Below are 17,523 nucleotides of genomic sequence, written 5' to 3'. Positions count from 1 at the left end.
CGTTGGCTGGAATTCCAGATATTGTTGTTTGTGCCGAGGGAACGTAGGGGTCAGGGACCACATATTGAGAGAAAGTCCCTTCCTTTAGTTGGGCAGCCTCTCTATGATGAGGTGGGCCCTAAGCTAAATGCCGAGGGATGTGTAGGACTTGGTCAGGGGTGGGGTGAGGCACAGGTGGCCCTGCTGGAGAGGGAGGTGGGAATGGGGGTGGTAAAACCAACGCTGCTGTCAGCAAGGAATAACAGTGGTGTGGCTTGACAGGGCTTCCGGGGAAGGGTTTGAGGGATATTTAGTAATTAGGGCTGCCTGGTGGGTTGTTGGTTAGAAGAGATAAAGAAGCAGGCATGTGTAACACTGGAGAGGGCTCAGTTGACCCGGTGGGCAGGGGTGGTATGACCATGCAAAGAGCAAGAGATGAAGCCACCTGAGCCGCCTTTCCCTCGATCTTTTCAATTTTTGGAAAATAATGCTATATTAATTAAGTGAAAATTGATTATCTGTTATGTGTCAGGCATTCTGCTAGGCGCTAAAGATAGAAAAAATGAAAACACTGCCCTCCAGGGCAGTGTTTAAGACAATTTAGAGGGACAGACAAGCATGTGATGGGTTCATCACCATTAAAAGTGATATAATGTTGCCAGGCGCTGGGAAGTGCAGCAAAGCAAACCATACAGTAATAAACCAGGCCCCTTGAGAGCATCCTGGGCTGTGGGGCTTGGGGCCGAGGTGAATGAGGTGGGATGCCAGCTGTGTGGGCTCTTGCCCAGAACAGGCAGGTTCTCCACCTGTTGCATTTGTGAGGTCCCTTGTCTGTGTTTTTAAAATTCCCTTCTTAGTTATTACAGTTTTTGGTGTAAATAAATTCTAGGTTTCATCCATCTGGCACAATCTTATTTATATTTTTTGTTGCAGGAAATTGAAGAGCCATCCTTGGAGCCAGGTACTGTTAAATGAAAAACTTAGCAGCGGGGTTTGGAATCATTCTAGTTTTCCACCTTCTCTAATTTGAATTCTTTAATTTTAAAAAGTTACCTTACTGTAGTATACATTGTTCTAAAGGTTTACGATCCAGAACATACCAGGATCATAGAGATTGGAAACCCAGCCATATCACCAGATCTGTGAAAGTGGCTAACTTCTCATTTCGCAAAATGTATTGGTGAGATGAAACTGTCTCATGCCTTTTTAAATGTACACGGCACTTAAACGTATGTAGAGAGAGTTTGCATGCCTCTCGAGAGCAGATACCTCTGTACCCCACAGAACAGATCTTGTGATATTGGGCAGTATCTTAACTTTGTGGTTTTTAATTCAGGCAGTGCAGGTAGTGGTAGGGAGATACGGTTTAAAACATTGAGACGTAACTGGATTCCAGAAGAGGAAAGAGTTTCTTCATGAGAATTCCAAACAAATAACTGTTCACTTTCTGGACTGCAAATATCTCAGAGCACCGATGGAAGAGATTCTGGTTTTCATGTTGGACTGTTCTGTTAAAAGAAATTCAAAGAAATTTGGAAATTGAGCTGTTCAGTGAATGGTGATACATTCAGTTAAGCAACTTGGACTTTGGAAGCTAAATTTGGAAGAGTCATATATAAACGACGACAGAATGAAGACTGTCAAGAATCAGCGAGAAGGTTATGGGGGTTAAATCTCTGGGATGCTTTTCTCTTCCATGTAGCGTAGAGGCTTGCTCTCGCAGGCGGTTGGAGTGCAGGTAGTGTAACCAGTGTAACTTTGTGTACCCGCGGGTTTTCCAATCTCTGTGTAGCTAGCAGTTCTCTTCGTGTTAGTGTGGCAGCCGTGCCAGTTCCACATTTGTGATTGCTTTATTTCCCTGGTAATTAAACCTTGTGCCATTCTATTCCTGTTAAATCCGTAGAAAATGAGAAAATACTCGACATTTTGGGGGAAACTTGTAAATCTGAGCCAGTAAAAGAAGAAGGTTCCGAGCTGGAGCAGCCATTTGCACAGGAAACAAGTAGCGTGGGGCCAGACAGAAAGCTTGCGGAGGAAGAGGACCTTTTTGACAGCGCCCATCCGGAGGAGGGTGATTTAGATTTGGCCAGCGAGTCAACAGCACAAGCTCAGTCGAGCAAGGCAGACACCCTGTTAGCGGTAGTGAAAAGGGAGCCCGTGGAGCAGACAGGCGATGGCGAGAGGACGGACTGTGAGCCTGTAGGGCTAGAGAAGCCAGTTGAGCAGAGTAGTAAAGCCTCAGAGCACACGGAAGCCTGTAGCGAGGAGGCCTCGGAAGCGCCCCCGGAAGCCTCAAGCCCAGACCCCAGGGATAGCAAAGAAGACGTGAAGAAGTTTGCTTTTGAAGCTTGTAATGAAGTCCCTCCGGCTCCTAAAGAGTCCTCAGCCAGTGAGGGCGCTGATCAGAAAATGAGGTTTGTTTTTTCTCAGTTTTAGACCAGACGCTATCTCCTTTTCATTGGTCGTTTAATGACACACATAAGCTGTTGTTTCTGCAATTGGCCAGCCAGACTGATGCAATTGTAGTTTACTTCTAAAGAATGTTTTATTTCTCTTTGTTTATTTTAAGCTGATTACATAATCTTTTTTCTTTTCTCAACCTATCATGGTTGTTTTCTTTAATTCTTCCTAATTATCTTTAGCCCAGCAGAATTAATTAACTCCTGTGGGTCTTGAAATCTTATGGTTAGGTCAGATTTCCAATACACGTTTGTCGGGGTATCATTTTTTCAGAACTAAATTTCGGGTAGGTATGCAACCTCAGCACGTACTTTATAATTTTGAGTTTGTTTCCTGTCTGCTTCTTCCTTCTGGAGTGACACTGTCTTTTGTCTCTAGTTCTGTCGAAGAAGACTTGGATACCAAAAGGCTTTCCAAAGAGGAAAAGGGTAGGTCAGCGTGGCATCATCCCCAAGAGCATGTTTGGGCCCCCACGGTGGCGGTGTCTGGTTCTGGGCTGTCCACACCCATTTCTGCCTCACATATGCCTGTGAGCCCGTCTCGAAGCCTTTTCTCCACTCCGTCCCCTGCTTCTCACTGCAGGTTCTGGGTTGCAGGGCAGAGTTGACACATCAGTTTGATGCTCATGCTTGATTTTGCCAGAGGGCTTTGAGCTCCTCCGTCCTGACTGACCCTCTGATTTGCAACCTCCTTAGCCACGGTGACACTTGCAGATGGAGAAAATGCTTCGAGTTTCAGATACCTTGGGACGGTGGGGGGCAGTTTCCCTGGTATTGCAGATTTATTAATGCCAGAGCCCTTTATTGATTCACTGATTGAGAATTAGTTTTGCTGGTCCAGATTCCTCCTTAATCAGTGTTCTAATAAGAACAAAAACCAGGGGTAGGTTGTGCTCTGTGGTTCTACACTGATAGCACCTGTCTTACGTTCCAAAGTCGCCACACTGGATTGGGTGATGCCATTTGGTAGCTAAGGGGCTCTCCCACGGGCCGAGTAGCCCCTGACTCGCCATAGTAAGTGGCGTTGCCAGTGGTCCCGTCTGCCTAGTGCGCAGCTCCAGAGCTTGTGTAAGGACAGTGGGCGGGGCCCCACACCCCAGCTGGCTTTGGGTACTGCTGGCATCTGGGACAACAAGGGAAAGTGTCTGGTTTGGAATGATTTTAAGCTTTTTTAAGACTCAGGATTTTGTTGGTGTCGTGTTTTTGACCTGAACTTTTTTTGTGATAGGTCGTAGCAGTTGTGGTAGGAATTTCTGGGTTAGTGGACTTTCTTCTACCACCAGAGCTACAGATTTGAAGAATCTTTTCAGCAAGTATGGGAAGGTAAGGCTGGGGATGAGATTTTTAAGCCCATGCAGTATGGCTTCTACGCTCAGATTATTGTCCCCACGCAGTGAGGACTTTGAGTGACCGTGCCGCTCTTTGACTTCACATTTGCTCACCTTGCTCGTGGCGGGTCTGCCCCCTCACGGGGAGAGATGCAAGCCCAGTGGGAGTTCCCAGAGCCCACGTCCACTTTGTATTTCTCACCTTTCCCCAGCCCCCAGACCACCACACAATAGCTTCCTGAATCCATTTCTCTGGCTTCAGGCCTTAAGTCCAGGGAGGGCTGTGGAGGGTGGAGCAGAGGGCAGGGTGGGAAGGTGCTGGTAGCATTTTCGTGAGATGGTGGTGATTACAGAACACGAGTGAAGCTGTAGATATGGTTACAAACAAGATCTGTGGAGCCAGGCCAGTGTGGGCAGTTGTGGGCCCCAGCTCTGCCGCTCAGAGTTTTGTGGCCGGGGCATGTCGCCTCTCCCGTGTGAACCTCATCTCGTCACCTGGGGGCCCTCAAAGTCGCTGCCTCGGGCTTCCCTGGTGGCACAGTGGTTGGGAGTCTGCCTGCCGATGCAGGGGACACGGGTTCATGCCCCAGTCCGGGAAGATCCCACGTGCCGCAGAGTGGCTGGGCCCGTGAGCCGTGGCCGTTGAGCCTGCGTGTCTGGAGCCTGTGCTCCGCAACGGGAGATGCCTCGACGGTGAGAGGCCCGCGTACCGAAATAAATAAATTAATTAATTATTTTTAAAAATGTTGCTGCCTCCTTGCGATGGCATGTGTAACTGGAGCAGAGCTGCTGGTGCCCTGCCTCTGCCCACCTGCTTTCACCCCCAGCTGGGTAGCTCTGGCCCCCTCTTCTCTGCCACCCCTGCCTGTTTCCCTCCGTCCTCAGCCCGGCAAGGGTGGCCGTGACGCCCACATGGGCCACCTCCCCGCCTGGGTGCCAACTGCAGCCCCCCCCTCCAGCCCCCCCCCCCCCCCCCCCCCCCCCGCGTGTTGCCTTTAGTCCCTCCTCTTTCTCCCCCTCCCTCTCCCCCTTCCTCCCCGTGCTTCCTGGACTCACCTCCAGATAAACTGCTGCACCTGTGCCTCCTTGTCTCTCAGTCAGCCTTGGCCAAGTGAGATTTAGCACAGGCTCGTGTTCGTAGTAAGGGTTCAGCAACAGTAACAGAGAAAACCAACGTCATTTACCTTGGTTGTTGACGTTCAGGAACTAACAAGGAAAACTAAACTTGACATATTTCTCATAATAACTCACGACTCCCTGGGCCTCAGTAATACAAGATGGGACGCTTTTCTTGATTCTGCTCTGGCCCTCAAAGCAGATGGCTGCTCTCAGCAGGGGAGTATCAGCCTGGAGTCTGCAGTGTCTTGGGTTCATTGCTGGCTCAAATAGGGGACCAGACCACTCTGAAACCTTCCTTTGGGGGTAAGACTCCATGTGGCACAATGAGGATGAATACCGGCCAAGGCCACTGGTTCCGGTGGGACCTCTCCTGAACCATGGTGCCTTCTGCCATAAAAGGGTGTCCCTAACTTCAGCTTACTGAGGTGGTTGGGAGAGTTAAATAGCATATAAGGATGTATCTGTAGTGCCTGAAACATCTTGAATTTTGTTTTGTTAGTAGTAGGATGGGCTCTGCATTACAGAGAGCTCTTTATAAACCTGTCTTGTCGCTCTTCTTCTATAGATGTGTCTTTCTACTTCACTGGCCACGTAGATGACTGCATATTCAGAAACATTTCTTCACAAATTTTACATAGTGTTAACGGCATGCTGGCAGGACTCTGCCTTCTGCTTCGCTTTCTCTCTCCTCCACGCTGTCATCCTGGTGCTCTAGAGGAATAAGCAGGATGGAGTAGGAGCAGCCAGACAGTAGCATTACCCTCCCCAGCCTCTACCTGCTGCTTGTCGTCCACCTGTCTCAGTGTCTCTGGTGGGGGGGCGTGCGGGGGAGCGGCGTGAACCACAGTGTTGGGGTCTGGGGGGGGCTTCGTGTCCAAGCCACATTTGTGTGCTTTCCTTCAAGGTGGTGGGCGCCAAGGTTGTGACCAACGCCCGGAGTCCTGGAGCTCGCTGCTACGGCTTTGTTACAATGTCCACAGCAGAAGAGGCCACAAAATGCATTAACCACCTGCACAAAACAGAGCTCCACGGGAAGATGATCTCAGTGGAAAAAGTAAGGGGCTGTTTTCTTCCCGGGATGTGACCATGTTAGGAAATAAGGTAATACTTCCACCTGATTCTCTTTTTCAGGCAAAAAATGAACCTGCTGGGAAGAAAACTTCTGACAAAAGAGAAGGGGAGGGGAAAAAAGAGAAGTCGAGCAATGCTGACAGGTATTACTCTTCCCGAGGGGATTGTGGCCAAGGTGACCCTTTTCTTCATTTCACGTCCTTCACGTTTTCCACGGATGGGGAAGGCTGTGAGGCCCTCGCCCCCTTTACTTTTTTGCGTTCGTTGAGGATGGTTTCACCACCAGTCCTGGGAGATGACTCCAGTCCCTCTCCAGGCTCCTTGTTCTCCATCCCGTTGGTGCCTTAGAGGCGCCTCCTCGTCACTTGGTGCTCATCGCAAGAGTCCTGTCATCGCCGCTGGCTTTTTTCCCTCAATATCTCTTCTCACCCACTTGTGTCTGGGGTGTTATTTTTAGATCTGCAAACCTTAAGAGAGAAGAGAAGCCCGACAGAAAAGATGATGCTAAAAAGGGTGAAGATGGAAGTGGAGAAAAGAGCAAAGATCAGGATGATCAGAAACCTGGCCCTTCAGAACGATCTCGAACCACAAAGTCAGGTAGCTGAGCGATGGGTACGGGAGATTTCACCTTGCGTTCTGTTCCCAGCTGGTGTGGTTAGTTGGCAACACAACCTACATTTGTTTTCTGTGGCGTTGAGTGGTGTTCCTCACTTGGAGGTGCCGCTTCTTACCTTGCTCCTTTCTTCCTGTAGGAAGTCGAGGAACTGAGCGGACTGTGGTGATGGATAAATCTAAAGGTGTACCTGTTATCAGCGTCAAAACATCAGGATCCAAAGACAGAGTGAGTGTTCCTTTCCCACCTAGGGTATTTATTTTCTCTGACATTCCTATGTGTGTTTTAGGGGATTCTTGAGCTTGAGAAAAGTTGTCAGCCTTTTCAAAATGTAGGGTTTTTTAAACTTTAAAAATGGGAAAGTTTAAAAGCTTTGCTTCATAGTTTGTATGACAAGAATTGTTGCTTTTGGGGTTTTTATAACTAATTTTCAAATTCAATTATGGGAGTGGTTGGCTTTGTTTGCCTGAATCTGGGTACAGTAGTCCTGGAAGTTTCAGCAGCTCTCCATCATGCGTTCCTAAACCCCCGTGTGACCCAGCCAGCCTTCTTGCCCGCCTTTACAGCCAGTCCGTACTTGATGACTCCTTGCAGATGCTCCACAGAACACGGAATCCACAAAGTGCCAGTCTTAGGTTCTTACCGCTTCACTCTGCCTGCCACTGGGGTCATGGGTAGCTGTTGATACTCATACGTTCAACTTTTGACAGGCTTACAACTTCGATGGATGTGGGTCCAGGTCCCCAAAGCTACGCACATTCTGAGATCCACTGGGGGCCCCCTGGACTCGGCACACAGTTGTAGTCACAGTCAAGATGGGCTTCAGCGATACAGAGAGGATACACAGCCGGGCAGGCGGGGAAAGACAGGTGGGGGTAGCCTGGAGGGGACCCTGCCGGCTCCTTTGTGTTCTCCCTCCCGTGATGGCTCCCGCAACAGTGACAGTGCAGCCACTTGAGGGGGACACTTCTGCCCAGGGAGGCCCGTTGGAGCCTCAGCTCCCAGGGTTTTTACTGGGGCTAGTCACGTAGGCCCCTCTCCAGGCAAGTGCCAAAGGAGAGCAGGTTTTTAGCCGAAACCATCGTTTGCATGGTCTGGGCACAGTGAACCACCTTTGCCAGTTAACTCTTGACTAGGGACACTCTGAATGAATGCCAGGTTCTCTAACACCAGCCTCAGGCCTGCCATGTTAACCTGTGTTGCCCAGAAGATAAACCGTTTAAGCTTTTGAATGTTGTGGACCAGTTGCAAGCTGACATTTCTATTATGGCATTTCAGTCTGCCTGTGTTTGTGCAAATATTTTACTGTGTTAGAGCGTTTTCCCCTTACTTTATAATAAATGATGTAGAATGGCAAATTGGAAGTGTGAATTTGAGGGCTGAGGCGGGTAGATCTCAAAAAATAATGCAGTCGGTACAAGTAAGGAATCCTCAAACATACCAGAAGCAGCCTCTGTTGGGCATCACTGCATGTTTAATATTAAAGAATGTGTTTGGGATGCAAAAGACAAAGTGAAAAAAAATACTTTTTTATCTTACAAAAAGTTTCTGGTAAGATACTCGTTTCCACTTTGACTAGTGAAAGTACTCAGTGAGTCATATTTTAGCATTAAATGGTAATGACAGTCTGTGACTCTGAATTACGATAAGCAAACATGAAGTTTCTTAGGAGAGAAGGCTTTGTTATCTGATTGTTTCGTTAAACGTTAGTCTTCACTTCTGATCTTGGGTGCTTGGACTTGGGCACACCTGATTCTTCCTGTTGTTGTTTCTACCTTAACTTTTCAATGTTTCCTGGTGAACCAGGTTTCCAAGAGCCAGGATCGCAAATCGGCCAGCAGGGAGAAGCGGTCTGTTGTGTCCTTTGATAAAGTCAAAGAGTCGAGGAAGTCACGAGACTCAGAGTCCCGCAGGTGAGTCAGAATCCAGCAATGTGTGCTGGTTTGGGTGTTGCCGTTGACTGGTGATAACTCTGTCCTGGGAGGCTATTTTCCAAGTTCCCTGTGGGTGGAATATTGCTTTAAACCTCTGCTCCTTTGGCTTTTGGTTCACAGACTTCCTGTGCACTGGCTTTCTTCTGTGACTTTTTTCAAACTGTTTTTCTCAGGCAGATATTTTGAAGATTCTGGGAGGTAGCAATGGCAGGGAGATGGAATTCTTTCCTGGGACAGTAGTGCTAGTTAACAGAACATAGCAAGTTTGCTCCAGAAGCTGTGAATTGGGAAAAACAGTGGGACAGACCCAGTGAGAGAGCTGAGAGGTCCTCATCCTTAAATAAGGCCAAGACAAGGTCCTCATAATTTTAGAAAACTAAACAGAAATGTTGTCGATCACATGGAGTGACAGTTAATGTTTCCTATCAAGAAAAAAATTTAAACTGTAGTTTAAAAAATAAGAAGCATTAGTAAAAAGGCTAGCAGAATGAGACTGAGAAAGGGGGCAGGAGCACTGTTTTCTGTAGTACGCCATACAGAACTTTCTGCTGAAAATTGGAAAGGCAGTGGGCAAAGAAAAAGTGCAGTTTCGGTGAAGTAATTAGCAAGTGAGTAGAACTGACCCCTGTGCGTGTGGGAACTTAACATGATAAAAGTGACATTTCCCACTAGTGAGAAAAGGACTGGCTCGCCCCAGAATGGCTTCAGGTCACTTGGCTGTGCCTTCGGACAGTCCTTTGGATCTCTGGCTCACATCACTACAAATTGTCAACATAAACTGCTGGCTGAACGTAAACATAAAAATTAGTTATCTGTGTAATGCAAAAGTAAATATATTTATGAGTTTGAGCTTTTGAAAGGACTGAAAATTCATAAAGGAGGGGTAAACTAAATTAAAATTTCTGTACAATGAAAGACCAAAGAGAAAGTGCAAAGATGTGTGACAGATGGTAGTAAAGGTGTTTTGAAATAGATGAAAAATAACCTGATAGAAGGTGGACAGGAGGGGCTGTGTACATATGGTCATGATACATGAAACGTCGTTCGGCGTCACCAGGCATCAGGGACATGCAGGTGAAGACAGCAGTGAGACTGGTTTTCCATCTGTTAATTTGATCTGAATTACAGTGGGGGGAGGCGGATGCTTGTAGTGGTGGGAGTGACCTGTCCCGGGGGCACAGCAGCCTGGAGAGCGGTCCTGAGGTAGCAAGGGCTTCTGAATCCTGGTGTTCCAGACCCAGCAATGCCACTTCCCCACAACTTGACCGAGAGGAACCTCTGCTAAGAAAATGGGGCGGGGTGGCCATTTCCCTGAGGCTGGGAACAACCAGAAGGCCCATGTCTGCGAGTGGTCATGTAAACTGTGGCCTCTTACTCCTTGGGCTCCTTCCCAAAAGCATGGCGTACATCTGTAGAGGTGAGGACGCACAAGGTCCAGGACATGGTGCCTGAAAGCAAGGAAGCTGCAGCCATTTTTTTCTAAGACGCAGACACAAAGTAAGGCAAGATTAGACATTTCTGCTAGTATGATTATGTGTCTAAACACAGAGCAGGGGATGGACAGGAGACAACCTGGCAGCTGTACACGGAGACTGTAGAGAAGCGCGCTGGGCACCATCAATATCACCTGCAAAAAAAAAGCAGGGCTGTCAGTGCCCTCAGCCTTGTCAGGGTCCTGCACAGCTTGCTGCGTCCACCACCCAGCGGCCGCTGGCCCTTGCTTGTTGCTAAATGTATCTGCAGCTCTAGGCCCCCCATCCCACTCCGGGGCGGAGCCGTGGCTCCATCCAGTAGCTCCCCCTGCTGGGAGAGGCCCTCGGTACTGGGCGCTGCTGCGGCTCCTGGGCCCTTGCAGCCTCTGCTCTTTGCCTCCAGGGTGCGCGAGCGCAGTGAGCGAGAGCAGTGCATGCAGGCGCAGCTGGAGCGGGAGGAGCGCAAGCGGCTGCTCATCGCCCGCGAGAGGCTGGCTTTCCACAGACATCGCCTGGAGCGGGAGCGGCTGGAGCGGGAGCGGCTGGAGCGCGAGCGCATGCGTGTGGAGCACGAGCGCAGGCGCGAGCAGGAGCGCATCCACCACGAACGCGAGGAGCTGCGGCGCCAACAGGAGCTGCGCTACGAGCAGGAGCGGCGGCCCGCCGTGCGGAGGCCCTACGACGACGGGCGGTAAGCCACGCCACTCCTAGCCACCGCCCCTGAGGTGGCCCCTGGCGTTTAGAATTGTGCCGTGGTCCCCAGAGTCCTGTTAACACACGATTTTTACTTAAAAAGAAGCACAAGTACTTGTTACAGTCAAATTTGGTATTCTGTACTTCACCTGGGAACCTGAGATAGTTTGAGATCGGTGGAGAAATGGTTGGATAAAGTGGTGCTTATTAAATCATTAGGTTCAGGTCCCAACACAGACTACCGCCCCCTTCCCCAGGAAGGAGTTCAGACACCCAGAGCAGCACATAACACATGGGGCTGGGCACGCGGGCAGCACCTCCTGGGCACCTTCCGGGTTTTGTAATCATTGCAGTAATTTGTGTTGGTTCATTCTGTTAATGAGATTGGTTTTAATTCCCCAGACATGCTGATGTGTCATACGAATACTAAAACGCTAACCACCAGTGAAAGGTCTGTTTCAGATCTTGCTGTCAGGAGTCTGGGGTGATAATTCTAGCATTGATCCTATCAGAGCTTTTCCACATGCGTGGTGTCTTGGGGAGACTGCCTGGTGGTGTGTGTTTGTTCCTTTCTTTTAATCTTCTTTCTAGTGGCATGGGTTAGAGAGGTCCCTGTGTAATATAACATTGAGACTTCTGTAAAGGGTTTTTAAGGTGTCTTAGGACTTTTTATGCATTTTACAAGATTCTGAGAGGAGAGTCTGTTATGGTCAGAAATGTTTTTGAACCAGTACATTTCAAGTGCTGCTGAAAGTCCTCCCCACCTGGTGTCTGCTGGGTCAAGTCTGCATCGGGATAGAAGGACAGCAGTGAACTAATTGTCCTGGTAGACTGGCCGAACCTCATGGCTGTGAGAGGTTCCCAGAGGGGATCTGCTGACACCCACTTCACTGCTCCCCTCCTGTAGGGAGACCTGAGCTTTTCTGTGGGGGACAAGGGGCATGTGGGTAAGAGAGAATGGAGCCCTTCAGTCACATCCCATGTCACCCCTCCAGGCGCTCTCAGCTCATGTGGGCTCTAATGATAAAGTTCCTTCTCGTTCTGTGAAGTGATAGGGGCAGTGGGAGGGTCAAGTTTACCAGCTTCCACAAAGGTGATCTCTTTGGAGGGAGAAATGCACGTCCTCTTTCTTGCTTCCTCTCCTAGGCGAGATGATGCTTACTGGCCGGAAGCTAAGCGGGCTGCCCTGGATGAGCGTTACCATTCTGACTTCAACCGCCAGGACCGCTTCCACGACTTTGACCACAGGGACCGGGGCCGCTACCCTGACCACTCAGTCGACAGGTCAGCCACTGACCTCCTGGTTCATTCTTTTTTGTTGTTGTTGTTATGACCATTTTTTAAATCTTTATTGAATTTGTTACAATGTTGCTTCTGTTTTATGTTTTTCGGCCCCGAGCCATGGGATCTTTCTTAGCTCCCCAACCAAGGATCAAACCCTAGGCCCCTTCATTGGAAGGCAAAGTCTTAACCACTGGACCGCCAGGGAAGTCCCTCTCCTGGTTCATTCTTAATGACAAAGAGCTTGAGTGGCCCTCCTAGGGTCTAGGCTTCTAGGTAGCCAGCCCACTTGAACCAGCAGAGTGTGTGTGAATTACCTGGGTTCAGGTGGAAATGTTTTCCATTAGGAGACTTAACCGACCTATCTTTCTCCTTATGCTTTTATTTAAATTGCTTTTTTCAGGAGAGAAGGTTCAAGGTCAATCATGGGAGAAAGAGAAGGACAGGTAAGTCAGAATTTGTGATTGTAGCCACAGTTTTCCCTGTACAGTTGGTTCTCTTCCCTTTGCTTGCCTTCTTCCTCCTCCACCTGAGTTAGAGGAAGAACGAGTAAGGGAGTGCGGTACCTGCAACGTTTTGTGGGATGGCCGTGTGAATAGCTTGTGCTTTGTGCTGGCCCAAAATTCAAACAAGTATTCTGAAGCCTTGTTTGGCTTTGACCCTAAGGTTCTATACACCTTAGTGACTACACCAGTACCGAAGTGCTGGAGAGCCTTGCATGAGACTGGCAGGCTCTGTTGGGAAGTGCCTTGTGACCCACAGCGCTGCGCGATGCCTCGTGTCATGGAGCCCGAGTGCACCTGGAGTGTCAGCGGTCACAGGGTCAGCCCGCCCCCGCTGAGCCTCGGGAAGCAACTGAGTCAGGCCCACGCGTTTTCTCTTTGCAGGATGAACACATTAGAAAACAAGCTCAGTTTTCTCCTTTTTTCCTATCTTACATTTAGATTGAGAACTTCCCCAAAGAGCCTTGACTTTTTAGTGGGTTTCCTTGGAGAATCAGAGGGATGAGGGAAAGTTGTGGTCAGGGCATCGTTCTGGCAGAATCGCTGCCCCGTGGGTCAGTCCTTCTCCCTGACTGCAGCACCGACGTTCACTCCTATCCTCCCTCCATGCCTGAGAACACGGCTGGCAATGGCTAAGCTCCTTGACTGCATCTGTGGAATTCGCTGCCGCCTCGGGAGCAATTCCATGACCCTCAAGGGATTCCTGTTTCTCTGCTCCCAGGCATAAATCTCCCGTGCAGCTAAACGTACCCCTAGTGTCATGGGTTTCCTTTGGTGGAGACGTTGAGCACAGTGATTAAATGTCCAGGCTCCGGAATCAGGACCAGGGTCACATCGCAGTGCCACCACTTCTGCTGAGCCTGTTTCTCCAGCTGTGAAAAGAGGGGAGGGAGGGTGGGGTGGAGTGGGGGGTTAAATGAGCTGACTGACTTGTCTGTGGCAAGTGTTTGCCCAGTCCTGCCGTGTTGCCCTTGATCATGGATAGCTATTCTCATCTGATTAGATAGTGCTCTCCTGACCGAAAGGAGTGTTTGTGTTCTCATGTCCATAATCAATAGTAAGACACAACTGCTGCCCCGAACGGCAAATGGTGACATCTGACACAGAGAGGGAAAACCAGCACAGGCCTCAGGGCCTTGTTGAACTGGTCCGTGGGTGGGTGAGTTGTTAGGAGAATGTTGGTTAAATTTTAAAACACCAGGGAGAGATGGGAATGGGCTTTAAAGAACTAGGTCTTGCTGAGATGAACTTCCATCCTTTAAATGTTTCTCTGTCCGATTAGTCTTCAGAGGTTATTGATAAAAGGTCATTCTTAAATATTTGTCCAAAATTAAATGAAGCTGTGTAAAGCATGAGCTATAATTTTTTTAAACTCAGTGCACCTTGAGGTTGTTCATAGAACTACTTCCGGAATCCCGTTTGAGAGCCCTTGTTACATTTGCCAGCACTGACTTTCCTGGACACATTGGCTTGTGATTTTGCCCCTTTAAGGAACGATGTTCTGTTTTGTCCATCTTGTAAGATTGACCCCCTTTTGTTGTGTTTAGGGTGGTGTGGGCACACATTTGGGAACGAGCTGCCAGGGGGAGCAGGCAGCGGTGCTGCCCAGCGCGCCACGGGCCACGAAGTCAGGGCTCCCATGTGGAGCCACCGTGTACCTGCCCTGGCCCAGGAGATTCCCGTGGGTGCAGACGGGGACAGGGCCGCTGGGGCGGGACCCCAAGGGGCTTTGTTACCAGGACGCCTTTCTCCTTCCTTCTCAGTTAGACCATAGTCCTGGGGCAAAACCCCAAAGGCACAGATGGGGTTTGTGGAACAACAAGAGAACAGGGCTGTGGAGCCAGAGCCACCTCGCCAGCTCCGTGAAAGTCAGCCTGGGCCTTCTTGCAGCCGGCAGGGACGGGCTCGGGGTGAAGGGCAAGGGGCTAGAGTATGAGGTGTCCTCTTTCATCCTCCTGGGGTCTGTGCCGGCCAAGCAGTTCACGTGGCCGTGCCACTGAGTGAGCCGCGGGGCTGCCAAGGAGTCTTGTCTGGACAAAGCAGGACAGGATGCCGGGCCCCGCAGTGAATCATGTCAAAGGATCCCTGGTGGCTCTTCTGCTCTGGTGGCTCCCTGATTATATTCTGAGCACAGGCACCTGGCACAGCGTGGTCCATTCCTGGTGTGGGGCAGTCGCTCAGCCCCAGCACGCTTCAGTCCGTTGGTGCCTGAATCTCTGCCTTCTGATTAGGGAGAACCTAATTTGGTCTTGGGCTCCATGAGCACTGCTCCTCCCCAGGCCTTGAGCAGACTTCGGGGGTGCGGCTGTGTTGTGCCAGCTGAAAGGTCCTGTGTGGCCCCAGACACTGTACAGAACGCCTGCCGGCACTCTCAGGCCTGCAGGGGCTCCTGTCTGAGTTATTGTCCTTGTCATTATTAACTTCTTGCTCCAAAGGCCCTGGGATGCAGGGTTGTACTGAGGCCGCCTTTCGTTTTGACCCTTTAACGTCCAGCATTACCCCGAACGCCACGGAGGACCAGAGCGCCACGGACGGGATTCCCGTGATGGGTGGGGCGGATACAGCTCTGACAAGAGGATGAGCGAGGGCCGGGGGCTGCCTCCTCCCCCCAGGTTTGTGTCTCACGTCCCATGGTGCCCGCCGGGGCCTCTCACCCAGCTGGCAGGATTGGTGTGTCCGGCCGAGGACCCCTGGTCTGGGGCATAAGCTGAGTGCGGGCCCAGCGCACTCGCCACGGCCCAGGCTGCCTCTGAGCTCTCTGAGCAGCGTCGCATCGAGTGCCACTTCCGTTCCCCCTCAGCCCCCGTTGCTCAAAGGGCTGGGGTCACAAAGTGCTCAACGCACCCTCCCAAGCCCAGTGCCGTGGCTCTCCTGGAGGGCAGAGGTGGGGGCAATCCAAATCAGAGATGTCTTTCTCCAAGGGGCAGGCGTGAGTGGGGGGACCACAGCCGAAGAATGGAGGATGACCGTGCGTGGCAGGGCGCTGCTGATGGAGGCATGATGGACAGGGACCATAGGAGGTGGCAAGGTGAGGACTGGCACTTGGCCGAGGCGCATCTGTCTCGGTGGACAAGCACCCAGGCAGCCGGGCTTGCCCCTGCTGTTCGCCGGGCACTGCTCTTGAGGGCGGGGGCAGCTTTCTCTGCTCTCCCTAGCGTGTGGCCTTGCTCCTTACCGCCTGGGTGGGTGAGTGGGTGAGGTCTGGCACGGGAGGGGTGCCCCGGGTGCTGTAGCTCCCCTTCACCGTGACTTAGCAAGGAGAGTGGGTGTGTGCAGTCCGTGTCCTCACACAGCCTCCACGGACCTGTGGCTCAAGAAAGGGACTAGAGTTGTCTGAGCCCTGTGTCCTCTGAACTCCATGTCCTGTGCCTGGAGGCGCTGTGTGAAAAGTGTTCCTTGTTTTCCAGGAGGTGAGAGAAGTATGTCTGGTCACTCCGGGCCAGGTCACATGATGAACCGGGGAGGCATGTCGGGGTAAGGCGCATTGTCACCGGTCTCGTCTTTGCTTGTGGGCTCGTCTTGGCGTAGGTGCTGTGTGCTTGGGCGGGTGTCACTGCTGCTAAAAGGAAGGAGGCCCCAGAGAGCACGGGCACAGGGCAGAGCCCACTGAGTGAAAAATAAAAAGAATTTGCCTTTGTTTCAGGCGCGGCAGCTTTGCCCCCGGGGGGGCCTCTCGGGGCCACGTGATCCCTCGCGGCGGCTTCGGGGGCCAGAACCGGGGGAGCCGACCCAACGACGCCCGCTTCACTCGCCGCTACTAAGTGCTTGGGCTTCTGTGTTATGTCACGTGGCAACAAGAATATGTTCTGTTAAGAGTTCCCTTAAACTGTGTACAATAATTTTTTTTTTATCTGCTGCCATATTGTAGCTCAATACAATGTGAATTTGTTTTTTGTTTTTTCTTTGGTTTTTTGTAATAAATGTGTTTCTGTTCACATACCCTTTATTTAAAGCGCCGTGTCTTTTTATTTTCACGTCTTTAAGTAAAATGAAATTATAAGTGCTCTTCCTTCGGGGAAGGAGGATGGAAAGGGGCAGCTTTCGGGGACTGTTGGGTTTTCTAGAAGCACTTTGCCAGCAGCACATACCTTCCAGCCTGCGTGAGCCCGGGCCCGGAGTTTATAGGACCATCTGGGTCGTGTGTCTCAGCCGTCTGTCCGTCCTCGGGGGCCTTGTGACATACCTCAGATGTTTGTTGCAATCGCCCCCATTTTGCCTCCATGGGTGACACCCTTGCTGGATGGGCTTTGTGGGTTTTGTGTGGTAAAATACATGTAACATGAAATTGACCGTTTTAACCATTTAAGGGTAGAGTTCAGTGGCATTATGTACATTCTCAGCATCATACAACCGTCCCCACCGTCCATCTCCAGAACTTTTCTTTCTTCCCAAACTAAAATTCTGTCCATCAAACAGTCCCCAGCCCCCTGGCCCCCACGACCTACTTTCTGTCTCTGAATCTGACTCCTCTAGGGACCTCGTGAGTGGGATTGCATCCTAGTGGGGAGGAGAGATGAGCATGTGTGCCATGAGAGGAGCAGAAGAGCTGTTGGACCCCAGGTGACGAAGTCCACCAGGTGATGAAGTCTACCTCGGGGAGTGGCAGGGGCCAGAGTGGAAGGAGAGTTACCAGGACCGAGGAGTCCGGGGCAGGGGGGGTCTCACCCCACATAAGGTGCAGGTGTGTTCAGGGTTCAGGTGCTGCCTGGACTCCAGGCGCGGCCGGGTGGGACAGTGCCACCTCCCCCAGTCAGCTGTGTTCCTTGTCTCTAGGGGCCCTGGGTCTGTATGGATGGGGCTGGGGGCAGGCCCCCCCTATTAGGGGAATAGTGCTCAGAGGCCTGCCTCTTGGCTCCATCTCACACTCAGGTAGGGTCTGGCCGTGTCTGAAGGCTGAGATGTACCAACAACCAAGGCTGACCAGGCCCCTGTCCCCCCAGGGCCCACAGACAAGGGAAGACAGACACAGGACCAGGCCTTTCCACCTGTTGGCTGAATACACCTCCTCCACCAGGCCAGGCACATCCCCCTCCTAATCCCTGCAAGTTTATACCGCACGTGGCAAGAGGGA

At 50.9% G+C, this 17,523-nt stretch overlaps 1 protein-coding gene across 2 annotated transcripts in view; it reads left to right on the top strand.

Annotated features, from left to right (window-relative positions):
- The window catches only part of SAFB (scaffold attachment factor B), a 35,627-nt gene extending 19,229 nt beyond the window's left edge, over positions 1-16,398 (top strand). Inside the window, exons 6-21 of one of the 2 annotated variants that reach the window (XM_059059883.2) lie at positions 913-940; positions 1,883-2,393; positions 2,818-2,867; positions 3,667-3,761; positions 5,790-5,939; positions 6,017-6,099; positions 6,414-6,553; positions 6,709-6,797; positions 8,376-8,482; positions 10,379-10,666; positions 11,815-11,952; positions 12,353-12,395; positions 14,946-15,064; positions 15,374-15,480; positions 15,860-15,926; positions 16,096-16,398. In XM_059059883.2, coding sequence (XP_058915866.2) covers positions 913-940; positions 1,883-2,393; positions 2,818-2,867; positions 3,667-3,761; positions 5,790-5,939; positions 6,017-6,099; positions 6,414-6,553; positions 6,709-6,797; positions 8,376-8,482; positions 10,379-10,666; positions 11,815-11,952; positions 12,353-12,395; positions 14,946-15,064; positions 15,374-15,480; positions 15,860-15,926; positions 16,096-16,213 — 2,133 coding nt within the window. In that variant the 3' untranslated portion in view covers positions 16,214-16,398. The remainder of the gene's footprint in view (positions 1-912; positions 941-1,882; positions 2,394-2,817; positions 2,868-3,666; positions 3,762-5,789; positions 5,940-6,016; positions 6,100-6,413; positions 6,554-6,708; positions 6,798-8,375; positions 8,483-10,378; positions 10,667-11,814; positions 11,953-12,352; positions 12,396-14,945; positions 15,065-15,373; positions 15,481-15,859; positions 15,927-16,095) is intronic. The other variant, XM_059059884.2, reaches the window with a different exon arrangement.
- The last annotated feature ends 1,125 nt before the right edge of the window (positions 16,399-17,523 follow it).

The sequence above is a fragment of the Kogia breviceps genome, chromosome 4 (genome assembly GCF_026419965.1).
Source record: "Kogia breviceps isolate mKogBre1 chromosome 4, mKogBre1 haplotype 1, whole genome shotgun sequence".
NCBI lineage: Eukaryota > Metazoa > Chordata > Mammalia > Artiodactyla > Physeteridae > Kogia > Kogia breviceps.
Note: the sequence above shows the minus strand (reverse complement) of the source record. Positions and strands in the feature narration are given on the sequence as shown.